General features: G+C 46.8%; 1 protein-coding gene across 1 annotated transcript in view; it reads left to right on the forward strand.

Moving 5' to 3' along the window:
* DNAH12 (dynein axonemal heavy chain 12) overlaps window positions 1-15007 on the forward strand; it is a 1291066-nt gene that overhangs the window by 592615 nt on the left and 683444 nt on the right. The window contains exon 40 of the mRNA XM_086939114.1: window positions 10746-11001. Within this exon, the coding sequence (XP_086795240.1) occupies window positions 10746-11001 (256 nt within the window). The remainder of the gene's footprint in view (window positions 1-10745; window positions 11002-15007) is intronic.

Here is a 15007-nt window from a genome sequence, read left to right on the forward strand (position 1 = left end):
ATCCCCCCACCGCAGCCTCCCCCACCCCGTTGTTCCATCCACGCTTCCTGGGCTCCGTGATGTCAGGGATGCTGTGGCCATCCACTGTAGTTCTGGCTTGGTTGTTCTGATAGATACATCTGACAGTGGATTCCTCACCTTGTGAATATCCCCTTGCGTCAGCAACATCCGGAAATTCTTTTTGTAGCTTCGCGCCGACGAGGTACGACGTCACAGAGGCACAGCATCGCACGCAACTCCGCTGACGTCACCGACACATAATAGGCCCACGCCGGCGTTCCCTTTTTTCCGCGTCGTCGACGCTAGCGGTTTCTGGGAATCTCTGTAGCTGTTAGTAACTTTGTTACTGTTTTCTCTGTTTTCTTGCTTCTTTGTCTCGCTGAAAGATGTTGACTAAGAAGACAGGGTTCAAGCAATGTGGGGAGTGCGGCAAAATGATGTCGATCACAGACCCGCACGACGAATGTATCTGGTGTCTGAGTTCGGACCACGATGTCGAAAGCTGCTCTTCGTGTAAGAAGATGAACCCGAAGGCTCTTCGAGAGAGGGAAGCTAAACTTCTGGTGGCGAAGTTGTAAGAAAGAAAGGAAAGGAAGACTTCGAGATCGCATTCGAGAAAGGCGAGGTCGAAGTCAAGGACGAGGTCGAAGTCCAGGTCGAGGTCGAGGTCCCGTACGGCGTCGCCTTCGAGGTCGTCATCCGATCATGCTTTGAAGTCAAGGAAGAAGCATAAGAAGCGGCGACATGGATCTCGTCATCACTCCGGGAAGGAGTCAGACTCGAGGCCGAAGTCGCCTAAGAGGAGACATAGTAAGGATGGAGTGCCTCCATCGGTCGAAGTCTTGTATCCAGAGGGTGAGGCTTCGCCCTTGGAGTCGCCGGTTCATTCTCCAGCTCCGGTCACGAATACATCTCAGGCGCTGTCTTCGGCTCGAGAGGATGAGGAGGTTCCATTGGCGGAGGGTTCGATGACTCTGACCCAGCCACCTGTGGGGGAGGAGGCGAATCCGGTGCCTCCGAAGGTACAGCCTGTGTGTTCTTACCCACCCTTCCCAGATCCAGGACAAGACCCTACTACATTTTTAAACGCTATGTATGGAGTCTATTCAAGAGCTTTGTACCCCTCTGGTGCACCTTCGGGTCCCATGGGTCCTAAGGCATATAATATAGGAGTTCCCCACTCCTATGCTCCAGCTCCTTTCATGCCATTTATGCCGGTGCCGAATCCGTCTTGGCCTTTTTCGGCGCCGCCGAGGTCGTCGACGCCGATGACGGCTTCCCCGGCTCTGATTCAACCTCGAGAGCGGCGCACTGGTCCTCCAGATTCGGTCTCGACGCCGACACCGGCTCCGCTGGAGTCGTTCACGGATCCGACGGCGCGGCTTGTGAAGGAGAGATTCAGACAGGATGCTCAGCGCCTTATTGAGGAGCACATGTATAGAGAAGCTGAGGGTGATATGGAAGAAGGTGAGCTTCAGGAGGACAGTTTTGATGATTTAAGAGAAGCAAGTGGGTAAGAGCTTTCTCCTGAATGGGAACTGCCATCTGTGTCTGATGCCCCTTCAAAGGACAATACGCCATACCATGTGGTCATTAAGAATGCTGCGGAACTTTTTAAATTAACCTTACCTACAGTGGAATATAAATCCAATCTCTTCACTGAGGTCCTCCTTTCTCTAAGTTCTGTTGTCGAACCGTTGCTTCCTTTTAATGATGCATTAACTGAGCCTATATTGGAGGTGTGGAGCAGGCCTCTTACAGCTCCTGCAGTGGCCAAAGGTGTTGCAAGGAGGTATAGAGTTGCACCTGGGGATCCTGAATTTTTAACCTCGCATCCTTTGCCTGAAAGTCTGGTTGTTCAGGCAGCCTGTTCAAAAAAGACTGTGGGTGCTTTCCCTCAAGTGCCTAGTGATAAGGAATCTAAGAAACAGGATCAGACTGCGAAGAAGGTTTTCTCTTCAGCAAGCATGGCTTTAAAATGGACCAATGCCACTTGCCTTTTGGGGAGATATATACATGCCCTGATGGACTCAGTACGGCAGTTGGCTCCTAAAATTCCTGAGGACAGCAGGAAGGATTTTAATGAGGTATTGGCCGATACGCAAGCGGCTGCACGCCAAGTGATTCAGCGTGGGCTTGACACTGCTGATTCAGTTGCTCATATCATGGGTACTTCTGTTGCCTCTAGAAGGGCTGCCTGGCTGAAGTCATCTGACTTTTCTGCGGATGTTAAGGCTGCGTTGTTGGATTTGCCCTTTGATGGTGTTGGGCTTTTTGGTAAAAAGGCTGATGCAGCTTTGGAAAGATTTAAGCCAAAAATAGAAAAAGAGAGTACCCTGCCTCAAGATATGTAGGCCCTAACTATGGGGTCCTGATTGATATGTATGGAGGGGTGATTAATCAAGGGGTTGACAGGACACAGAATAATCACATGGTCGAATCAAGAGGACTAAACAGTTCAATTTTAAGAAAATATATTTTTTATTTTTATTTTTATTTTCTGATACTAAGGGTTAAAAAACTTTTTTTAGGGAGCAATATATATTTTTTTTGGGATATATCATAAGTGCATATAAGTCATAAATAAAACAGACAGATATGGAAACAATAGTGTCACACAAATTCGTCCTACCCAGTAACAGCCTAAATTCACACGCACATAATCATTCACTTCATCCCTACTCACACTCTCTCTCCTAATTTCATACACCAATCGCTCTATCATTCATTCTACTTTTCCTTGCAATTATAGCACATAGATGGTCAAGTCGGGATGTTCATCCGGGTAGTTGGTTTTAGCTACGGGTCCTGGTGTAATGAGGACAGTAACTGTGTTCCAGGAGACATACGCCGACGCGCGTTTCGGTGACCGGCCAATGAGGCCGCACCTTCGTCAGGGCAAGGGGCAGTATACTGGGGCGGGCACAAAGGTAAAAACTCTGCAATATAGAGAGCAGAACAAAAAACATTTTTACTATTCTGTTTAGTCATGTACATATTCAGAATAATGATCTTTTTTTAAAAAACACAACAATCAGTTTTCATCCACATAGATTATTTCATTTTTCAAATGTTTAGAGAAACATGCTTCCAATATTTCAATCAATTGCTTTTTCAGTCTAAACAGTTTTGGAGCAAAGCTCCTACATTTGGCCAGTGATCGCTATGCCATGTCAACCCTCTTAAGACACTCCCTTGTACAGATTCCCTAATAAGTGGAATCTGGAAGGCATCATGATGGCCTTGACTGTATGGACCATGGAGCACATTTAGCACAAAAAGGGACATCTTCACTTACATACAGCTGTTATCACACACATTCACTTGTATTTAGGTTTCTTTCAGTACTCCTCTAGGGTACACGCATGACTTGCTGTTACAGTCCAAAAAGAATTTTGGAACAGCACTATAGTTAACTAATCCTGGTTAGTTAGAGTAGGTCCTAGTGGAGAGTGGCCAGGTTTTTATGACCAAGAGTACAGTTATTAAATACTTTCTCCGCCATGTAAAGTTAATACTTTTAATATTTTACCTGATTCCTTATTGGGTTCTGCTGTTCAAAGGTAGCAGACTTTAGATGACATCATAGGGAGCATGAGCGTCTACGCTGTAATTATTTCACGAGACAGGCTATTTACAGTTCGATTCCTGTGGGGAGCAGATGGAAAACCTATTTTGTTTCTAGACAGGTCAAAATTAAAGTGCTTAACCTGAACCTTAATCTTTTCTAAGCTTCATAACATACGGAATTTATATGGGTATCTCTCTTCCATTTCTTTCATTTCTTTAGCTAGATAGGGACTATATGTATAGACTCCTACTAGAAGGAAACCTATCTATTGTTGATCGCGCTCAAAATGTACTCTATGATGTTCTAATCACCTACCAGAATAGTTTGGTTTCTCGGCGTTATACTTTAAAGCACCTTCCGATTTTAGCGTTCATCTGGTTTCTAGATGGCAGTTCAAGATAGCAGTAGGCAGACACAGGGCCTATCAAGTAAAACATAGTTATATCAATTTAAAGTACTGGCCACCCCTAGTAGATAGTTATCGCTATGAGGGGATTGTGGGGACATTTGTTAACACATTCCAACACTACTCCCCGTGGCAGGTGTTCTAATCAGATACATGACTGGGAAGCAAGCTTTTAGTGTTAATCCGTTTCTTTTCGAGGTGTCTAATGTCCAAGGGTATACACTTGTATAGAGCCTATACATTCTATATTGGTAGTGAAAGGGTGTTTCAAGAAACTGATCCACCCAACCCTCGCGAATTTCGGAACACCACCAGGGGTATTCTCCGCTTTTAAATTCTCTCCACTATCCCCCTTTTGGCGATGTAGCAGTCAGCTCCATATGAAAGTGGCCCGGAACTACGAGACCTGTTCACTTCTATTAAATAGCAGGGAAACAGAATAATAGTGAAACGGCTATCCAGATACGATCATCCCGCCTATAAAGAGGTAAATACGATAGCAATAACAACGAAAAAATGAAGAGTGATAATTGTGGTTACTAGCCGCCTTAAATCGCTGTTTCTGTTCGCAGACATATAGGTGCCTACTGGAATATTGCATCCCCATGCCCCCGGAACTCACTTAGAGACAGAACACATATACTTGAACACGAGTGGCATTCCAGAGTTCTAACACCGCTTTGAATCCTGAAAGGTAAACAAAACTAGTTAAAGATCTAAATGTACTAAAATCTCGAGGGTGTCTGCCTACTGCTATCTTGAACTGCCATCTAGAAACCAGATGAACGCTAAAATCGGAAGGTGCTTTAAAGTATAACGCCGAGAAACCAAACTATTCTGGTAGGTGATTAGAACATCATAGAGTACATTTTGAGCGCGATCAACAATAGATAGGTTTCCTTCTAGTAGGAGTCTATACATATAGTCCCTATCTAGCTAAAGAAATGAAAGAAATGGAAGAGAGATACCCATAAAAATTCCGTATGTTATGAAGCTTAGAAAAGATTAAGGTTCAGGTTAAGCACTTTAATTTTGACCTGTCTAGAAATAAAATAGGTTTTCCATCTGCTCCCCACAGGAATCGAACTGTAAATAGCCTGTCTCGTGAAATAATTACAGCGTAGACGCTCATGCTCCCTATGATGTCATCTAAAGTCTGCTACCTTTGAACAGCAGAACCCAATAAGGAATCAGGTAAAATATTGAAAGTATTAACTTTACATGGCGGAGAAAGTATTTAATAACTGTACTCTTGGTCATAAAAACCTGGCCGCTCTCCACTAGGACCTACTCTAACTAACCAGGATTAGTTAACTATAGTGCTGTTCCAAAATTCTTTTTGGACTGTAACAGCAAGTCATGCGTGTACCCTAGAGGAGTACTGAAAGAAACCTAAATACAAGTGAATGTGTGTGATAACAGCTGTATGTAAGTGAAGATGTCCCTTTTTGTGCTAAATGTGCTCCATGGTCCATACAGTCAAGGCCATCATGATGCCTTCCAGATTCCACTTATTAGGGAATCTGTACAAGGGAGTGTCTTAAGAGGGTTGACATGGCATAGCGATCACTGGCCAAATGTAGGAGCTTTGCTCCAAAACTGTTTAGACTGAAAAAGCAATTGATTGAAATATTGGAAGCATGTTTCTCTAAACATTTGAAAAATGAAATAATCTATGTGGATGAAAACTGATTGTTGTGTTTTTTAAAAAAAGATCATTATTCTGAATATGTACATGACTAAACAGAATAGTAAAAATGTTTTTTGTTCTGCTCTCTATATTGCAGAGTTTTTACCTTTGTGCCCGCCCCAGTATACTGCCCCTTGCCCTGACGAAGGTGCGGCCTCATTGGCCGGTCACCGAAACGCGCGTCGGCGTATGTCTCCTGGAACACAGTTACTGTCCTCATTACACCAGGACCCGTAGCTAAAACCAACTACCCGGATGAACATCCCGACTTGACCATCTATGTGCTATAATTGCAAGGAAAAGTAGAATGAATGATAGAGCGATTGGTGTATGAAATTAGGAGAGAGAGTGTGAGTAGGGATGAAGTGAATGATTATGTGCGTGTGAATTTAGGCTGTTACTGGGTAGGACGAATTTGTGTGACACTATTGTTTCCATATCTGTCTGTTTTATTTATGACTTATATGCACTTATGATATATCCCCAAAAAAATATATATTGCTCCCTAAAAAAAGTTTTTTAACCCTTAGTATCAGAAAATAAAAATAAAAATAAAAAATATATTTTCTTAAAATTGAACTGTTTAGTCCTCTTGATTCGACCATGTGATTATTCTGTGTCCTGTCAACCCCTTGATTAATCACCCCTCCATACATATCAATCAGGACCCCATAGTTAGGGCCTACATATCTTGAGGCAGGGTACTCTCTTTTTCTATTTTTGGTTTCTTCCCCCTTATTACCTGCCTACATCCCTAAGATACCCACGGGGAACCCCCTTCTCTGTTCATTGGAAAGATTTAAGGACAGTAGGGCTACTGCCAGATCTTTAGGGCTGCAGACCAGAGGTTCAATGACTAAAAGGTATAGAGGTTTTGGACGTGCTTCCTTTCATCCCTACCGTCAAGTTCAACAGCAGCAGCAGCAGCAACAGCAGCAACAGCAAAATACGCTGTATAAGTCATACGGGGCAGACAAAGAGCTCGTCCTCGAGGACGTCAAGCCTCCTCCTCCTCTTCTTCCTCTTCTAACCCCCCTCCAACCACAGCAAAGCAGCCCTAGATCCGCCATTCCGGATCATGCGGGTCCTGTAGGGGGTCGGCTTACCAATTTTCTAAGAGATTGGGAATCGGTTACATCAGATCTTTGGGCTCTCAATCTCGTAGAGAATGGGTATGCTCTTCCTTTTCAGGAGTTTCCACCGAATTACCCTCCTTGCCAAGGTTTTTGCATGGAGGAACACCTGTTGCTCCTCCAGGAGTAAGTCCTAACTCTGTTAAGAAAGGGTGCGATAGAGGTGGTTCCGGAGCAGGAAAGGGGTCAGGGATGCTACTCCCGGTATTTCCTGATTCCCAAGAAGGATGGCAGACTTCGTCCAATCCTGGATCTCAGGATCTTGAACCTTTACCTGAAGCAGGAGAAGTTCAAGATGCTCACCCTTGCACAGGTTCTTCAGGCGCTGATGGAAGAAGACTGGATGGTGTCAATAGATTTGCAGGATGCATATTTTCACATCCCTATCCTGCAGTCTCACAGGAAGTATCTCCGTTTTACGGTAGGATCACAGCATTACCAGTTTGTGATCCTTCCGTTTGGTCTTACTACTGCGCCTCGAGTCTTCACCAAGGTGATGGCTATGGTGGCTGCACATCTCAGAAGGTCGGGGATACCTGTATTCCCGTACCTGGACTATTGGCTGATCAAAGCAGAATCGCCAGGGAAGGTGCTCCATCATCTGCAAGTGACAACCCAGTTGTTGTACAGGTTGGGTTTCTCGATGAATGTGCCCAAATCACACCTTGTGCCCTCCCAGCGCAACCTGTTCATAGGTGCGGTACTGGATACAACTGTGTGTCGTGCATTCCCTCCTCCTCAAAGGATTGGCGACATACAGGAGTTGATTCCTTAATTTTACAATGGAGCGGTCGTTCCAGTCCTGAAGGCCCTTTGTCTGCTCGGTCTGATGGCTTCCTGCATTCTGTTGTCAACCATGCACGCTGCCATATGAGGGCGCTCCAGTGGTGTCAACACCAAGGAGATCTCAGGGAGTCAGTGAGGATCTCCAGAGAAGCTGCAGCGGATCTGTCTTGGTGGAGCGTGGAAGGCAATCTGTCTCAGGGAAAGCCTTTCCAGCTGCCTCCATCAGTGGCCACGGTGATAACGGATGCATCCACTCTAGGGTGGGGTGCACATCTGGGCGATCTGGAGATCAAGGGTCTTTGGTCTCCAGAGGAAAGGTTGCTTCACATCAACCTTCTAGAGTTGCGGGCGATACGTTTGGCGCTCAAGGCCTTCCTCCCTTCCTTCGCGGTCAGTCAGTTCAAGTCCTGACGGACAATTCGACCGCGATGTGGTATATCAACAAACAGGGAGAAGTGGGGTCGCAGTGTCTCTGCAGAGAGGCTCTGCGTCTGTGGTCCTGGATTCAGGACCATCAGATTTGTCTGATGGCACATCATCTGGCCGGGGTTATGAACGTGTGTGCAGACAGTCTCAGTCGGCAGTTCTCTGCCGACCACGAGTGGAGGCTTCACCCGGGGGTGGTTCGTCATGTCTTTCGGACGTGGGGGGCTCCTCAGGTGGACCTGTTCGCCACTCATGAGAATGTTCACTGCCTGTCATTCTGCAGTCTCCAGTTTCCGATGCAGGGAGCCTTGGGGGACGCTTTTCGGCTGAGTTGGGGCTCACGACTCCTTTATGCGTTTCCTCCTATACCCTTGATTCCGCAAGTTCTGAGGAAGATTCGCCAAGATCGGGCCCAAGTCATATTTATCGCCTCGGATTGGCCAAGAAGGGTGTGGTACACAGATCTTCTCCACCTCTCCTCGTGCCTGCCACTCCGTCTCCCTCTCAGGGGAGATCTCCTCTCTCAGATGGAGGGGCAGGTTCTACACCCCCACCTCCAGACCTTACACCTTCATGCCTGGAGATTCAACGGGGCAACCTGAATTCTTTTTCTCTTCCACATGATGTAGTGGATGTCATTCTTTCAGCCAGGGGTGACTCCACCAAATCTATCTATTCATACAGATGGTCTAAATTTGTCACTTGGTGTGGAGAGAAATCTGTTGACCCATTGAAGGCTCGTTTATCTGATATACTACAATTTGCTCTTTCTTTGGCGCAGCAAGGGTTTGCTGTTGTCACAGTCAATGGTTATCTTTCGGCTTTGTTGGCATTTCTCTGTTTGCCGGATCAGCCGTCATTGTTCAAATCTCCTATGGTTTTAAGATTTTTGAAGGGCCTCACAAATAGGTTTCCTCCTACTCCCTTTATTGTGCCTCAATGGGACTTAAATCTGGTGCTTACTTTTCTGATGGGTTCTCCTTTCGAACCTTTGCACAAGTGTACCTTGAGACTTTTGCCTTTTAAGACGGTCTTCCTGGTTGCTATTACCTCGGCAAAGAGTGTAAGTGAGCTTCAAGCTCTTAGTTCAAAGCCCCCATTCTTGACCATTCATGCTGAACGAATGGTTCTTGAGACCAGGGCTGCTTTTCTGCCTAAGGTGGTGACTCCCTTCCATCTAGGACAGTCTATTACCCTTCCTACCTTTTATCCTCACCCTTCCAAGGAGGAGGAGAGACTTCACCGCTTGGACCCTAAGAGGGCGGTGAGCTTCTACCTGGACAGAACCAGAGAGTTCAGAATGGATGACCAGCTCTTTGTTGGATTTGCTGGCTGTAAGAAGGGAAAAGCTGTGCACAAGCGCACGCTTTCAAGATGGATCATACTATGCATTCAGATCTGCTACTCCCTGGCGGGTAAGGAACCTCCAGAGGGTATAAGGGCTCATTCTACTAGAGCTAAGTCTTCAATATCTGCTTTGTCTAGGGGTGTTCCTGTTGAGGACATTTGTAGACCGGCAACTTGGGCCTCCCTCCACACTTTTGCGACGCATTACTGCTTGGATTCCGAAGTGAGGAGGGACTGCCACTTTGCGCGTTCTGTCCTCCAAGATTTTCTGGTATAGGAGAGTAGACACCCTCCTCCGGGAGTGGGGACTGCTGTGGGACTCTATTCACAAGGTGAGGAATGTATCTATCAAAAGAACAAGTTACTTACCTTCGGTAACTCTTTTTCTGGTAGATACAGTATCTGCCTGTGGATTCCTCACTGACCCACCTGCCTCCCCGTTGTCCACTCTTCTATACCTGAGGTACTGTAATGTAAATATTTTTATTGTCAAAGGAAATGTTTTATTTCAATTGCTTTCCTGCATTGCTTTACACTGTGTGTGTTATCTTGACATTTGTGTGCTGTGTATACTGTGTATATATCTACTGTCATCGGTCCATCTGTGTGCCTCGAAGGCACGGAAAAAAGGGCGGAACTGATGTCATCACGCCCGCGTGGGCCTATTATGGTGTCGGTGACGTCAGCGGAGTCGCGTGCGATGCCGTGCCTCTGTGACGTCGTACCACGTCGGCGCGAAGCTACAAAAAGAATTTCCGGATGTTGCTGACGCAAGGGGATATTGACAAGGTGAGGAATCCACAGGCAGATACTGTATCTACCAGAAAAAGCATTACCGAAGGTAAGTAACTTGTTCTTCTCTCCCTTCATAGGGATCGGCTGCAGGATCCTGTAATGTATATGTTCACAGACAGTACCCTCTGTATTGAGTCCAGGGGTTTCTCTGTATGTCCTCTTTCGTAAATCCTAATTTCCTCTTGACACCTGTGAAGCTTAATCTCCCAAAAATAAATGTTGCAAAAAAAAAAAAAAGAGAGAATGTGGCCCATGGACTGATTTACTCCTATGCAACATTACACCCCTCTGATGTAATATTACGTGTAGATAAGTGGATTTACATTTGCAAATTCACTTTTTTTATTTGCCCAATTTGCACTCTTAAATGACGCTGTTTCTGCATGTATATTGAAATTAAACCTGCAAATGTCTTAGTGGATCTGTCCCAAATTACTTTGGAATTCACACACTTTGCACTTCCATGTCTTATCTGTGTATTATATTTCCCAGCTTTCATGGCAATCTTGCATTTCATGCAAGTATCAACTGTATTGTAGTGTGCGATGTTTTACTATGTTAACTACCAATCTTGTCTAACCACTTTTGAAGGTATGATCTAAAGGATACAACTAAAATACTACTAGTTGACATACAGTTGATTGCGGCAATGGGCCCTCCGGGCGGAGGAAGGAATGCTGTCACTCCTCGGTTTCTCCGTCATTTCAACATTGCTACTATCAATGCCTTCAGTGATGCCACCATGGTCCGAATCTTCTCCGCAATTGTGGCCTTCTATTTTAGAATTAATGAGTTTTCTCCAGATTTCTACACTCTTGGAAACAGCATAGTAAATGGAACAATAGAGGTAAGTCAGTGAAACCCAATGTTATGCTCTTGACACCTATTAATTAGATTTTGTATCAATCATTTTATGGCTTTCTGAAGCCATGTACGGCCTAATATGATCAATGACACAGGTGCTAATCATAAAATGCATTCCCAGCTTTTCTCAGGGTTACCACCTCGTACTGCATGGAAACTGCTTCCAGTTTCCAAAGTTGTTTAAGCTGAAGCTTTGCACAGCTAGCACTTCGAATGCACAGCATTGCCCGCCATCTGTGCAGCTGTGCACCTTTGCAAGATCCATTTTTTCAACTAACTGGTGAGGACTGAAGTTTGATTCCCCATAATTAGTGTTTCTTTCTTTTCTTTTCAATCACATAGAGACCCTGACCCCTACTGTCACCGCCGATTCTTCTTTTTCCCTCTATTGGGTATCTTATGCTACACCAGTCTCAGCTTTTTTATGTTTACAGAGTGGATTTCACTCTGCACTACACCTGACGAGGGTGTGGCCTTTAGTTGGTATTCTACTAGTGGTATTGTAGGGAACAATAATTTTAACAAGAAGGTTGTGCTGTTCCTGTGGTGTGAGATACAAGAACACAGGGAATTATAAAGCAACCCGACCACTGGGGTTCAAAGTTGGGAATCCAATATATTGGAATGTAATGCTCTCACACACCCTGTTGGGTGTCTTGCTTCATCATTGGGCTGCTCCTCGTCAGGTTGGCGATGCAATACCCGACGAACTCCCTATAGTAGGGGCACTATAATGGAGATATTTTTCCAATAGCGTTTGGTGAAGTGCGGGTAAGGGGCCTCGTGTCTGTAGAAGTGTGTTGATGATGAAGGTGAATGTAAAATAAGGCTGGGAGTACCTACGAAAACAACTTTAATCAAGGGGTCTCCTACCCTAAGTAAAATCAAAACTATAAGGCGCAGGGCTGAGGTAATGTCTCAGGTTGTGGAGCTCTTATCAGTAATTGGTCAACATGTTTCTCGTCAAGAAATAAACACTCTTCAGGCGATTTGTCAGGACCAGAGGGGTGAAAAAAGTATCTACAGCTAAAACTAAAGGATTGGTGTTGTGGCTGCACACTCACATCAACCATTAGACCAAATAGTCAAACACCTGGTGGAACTGGAACTACCTGTTGAAAGAAAATATGTACATCATTTAGGTCAGAGTAGTACAGTTGCGGTGGGAGAATTATTTCATATTCATTGTGAATAGCTGTCTCTCAGCAGTTATATCGTGAGCATCAAGAAGTTAAAAACCATTAAAAACCAGGGTGCCAGATGGTGGAAACATCAGGTGAGTGTTAGACCTGGCACCTTGGCGTGAGTCTCCCTTCCACTTTTTGCTGATGTGCCTCCGATGTTTTGCTGGTTTTCCGATACTCAGGGCACTGCGCCACGGCTGATCCGTGCCGCAGTGCAAGTGCTCCCTACTGTAAATTGTACATACGATTGGTATCCATGATTGGTGCATTGGATTTACTGTTAGTCCCTAGTAAAGCGCATGAGAGAGTGCCGGGGCTTGTAGATGCCAATACTGCTGGTGGGCCTGCAGCGCTGGTTGCGCCACCCACCGAAGCAGCCGTAAAGATGTGTCTGGGAACTGCGACCGCAGAACCCGCGTGCGGTCTCGTACTGTCACGCTAGCTGGGCAAGTGTCCCCACTTGCCAGCACCGACCCTTCCCTTGACTACATATTAGTCACCCCTATGGTAGGCCTACGGGCAGGGTGCGTTGTAGGTGCAAGGTAGGACAAGCCCTGATGTGCGTGGCATGTCCTAGTAGTGACTCACAACGAAGACCGTATTTCACTACTGAAGGCTACCTGCTCCATTAGGCCAGACTGAGCTGCGAGGGTTATTACACCCTATAATCCCCGCAGGCTCAAGGAGCATGGTAGTGAGTCATGTTTAGTATGCCTGAACTCAGGATAAGGAGATATTTCTTGTAGTCAAGTTTATTTCAGTATCCTGGGTTTGCAAATGCTACTTTTAGAAAGTTAGCATTTGCTTGCTTAACCATTTCAGCCGCCTCTGCTGGTGTGTATCTGACTGTCTGGGATGTGTGAGTGACAGGGCTGGAGGGATGACAGGTGGTGAATGTGCAGATTACACCTTAGTGGGAGGTAGGAGTGCCTCTTGACTCGAGCTGTCACTGTGCTCGACCTCCACAATGCTGGCTCCACCCTCCTGGGGAGCGGCGGATGACTCTGCCGGCACCTGGCCCAGGAAGGGCGAAGCTCCCATCAACAAGGTACTCTGGCCACTCCTGTCCGGACAATGCTGGCTCCACCTCCTGTGGGGCGTCTGATGCGCCTGCCCCTCACACTGAAAGCAGAAGCCGGAGTACACCCGCGGGGGTACTCCAGAACTGAGAGTGGCTGCGCAAAGGCCCCCCTGGCCTGCGAGAACAAAAGAATTGGCCTATAAAAGACGGAGCCCTGCTCCTTGAAAATTAGATCCGGTTTGGGCCACAGAAAGACTCTGCCCTACGAGAAGGACCGTGAGAGACAAGGAAGGGTGCTGACTCTTGCCTGTGTCTGGTGCCTTGCTGCTGAAGGAGAGGAAGACAATAAGACTACGAAAAGACTTTTTGTGCTACTTGTGCCAAACTCTGCAAAGAGATCTCCAAGGGCTTGCAACTGAACTTGCCCCCTGACCAGCGTCCCAGGACCAGTGGACGCTACCCCCTTGGAAGAAAGCGACTGCGGGTGCTGACCATCGCCGCGGCACTGACGGAGGAATCTCCTCTAAGGCATCAACGACCTCCCGACCACCGTGACCGGGGCCCAAAGCAACAGCGGAAGCAAAGTGAGGACCAGCCGCCGCTGGCCCGAACACCGTGACCGCAACTGCACCGGGAGCCCGAGAGCAAAGCAAAGGAGGACCCGTCCGGTCCGAGCTATCGAGGTGACTGCATAGCGAGCAGTCACTCACCTGCAAGGACGGACAGTTGCCCTACGAGAATCCGCAAGGTCGGTAAGCCTGCCCGACAGCCCAGCTGTGAGCCCACAGCTGCACCGACATTTGGCTGGGTACGTCCTGCACTTGGGGACCGTACTGCCACTTGTCACCACCGCACAGCCGCCGCCTCCAGGGTCGGAGCGGACGACGAGGAAAGGACCCTGCCGCCACAGAACACCGCTGCCCCGGACTACCAGTGACCTGCTCGGCCGAAGAGCCGCAACGATCAGCGACCCCGGGAAGGCAACGCGACGTGGGACAGATCCCTTGGAAGCCGCCGGCTCCACAAGAACTTTGAATAACACCGGCCTACGGGCCTCAAGAGAACTTCCATAAGAACTGTGGTAACCCGAATTAAGTAACTTGCAACCGTCTTCATAAAGTTATTGACTGTATTCACAAGCCTGCTTAAAATCTATATAAAGATATATATTTTTACAAGAATACAGTCTGGTCTCGTTGTGTGGTGGGTTGGTTGTAAAGGTGTACTGTTGCAAGTGTTTAACCCTATGTGCCCCAAAGATTAGCCTACGACTGCTTAAGCCACACTACCTAGAGGGTAAGCAGAGGTTGTCTGGAAGGTAACCCTCAGCCCTGACGAGGAAGAGAGAGTCCCTGCTTGTCGCTAGTGCTGCACTGCGCCAACTAGAGCCTCCCCCTTCCTACATTGGATGCAGCGGTGAGGATTTCGAATTTACACTTGCGATAGTTATACCTGAGCTTCTGACCACTACACAAGGATTACGGTACAGTTACTAAACCACAGACTTTTCTTTTTGAAAGAAGATTCCGAGTGCAGAAACCATGCCTGGCACAAAGAGCCTGGATGGAGCGGAGTCCACGACCTCCGAGGTGTTGGAGATAGAATGGGACGCCGCAAAGCTGGACAAATACTCAAAGATGGAGCTGAAGTTTTTCTGTAGGAAACTAAAGGTTCCGCACGCTGGTTGCAAAAACAAGCCGGAGCTCTACAAGGCCCTGAAAGCCTGGGTGGAGTCCAGAAAGACCCCGGAAGAGCAAGACGTCCTCGCCGAGCAGAATACGACG

This window comes from Lissotriton vulgaris, chromosome 9 (assembly GCF_964263255.1).
Source record: "Lissotriton vulgaris chromosome 9, aLisVul1.2, whole genome shotgun sequence".
Lineage (NCBI taxonomy): Eukaryota > Metazoa > Chordata > Amphibia > Caudata > Salamandridae > Lissotriton > Lissotriton vulgaris.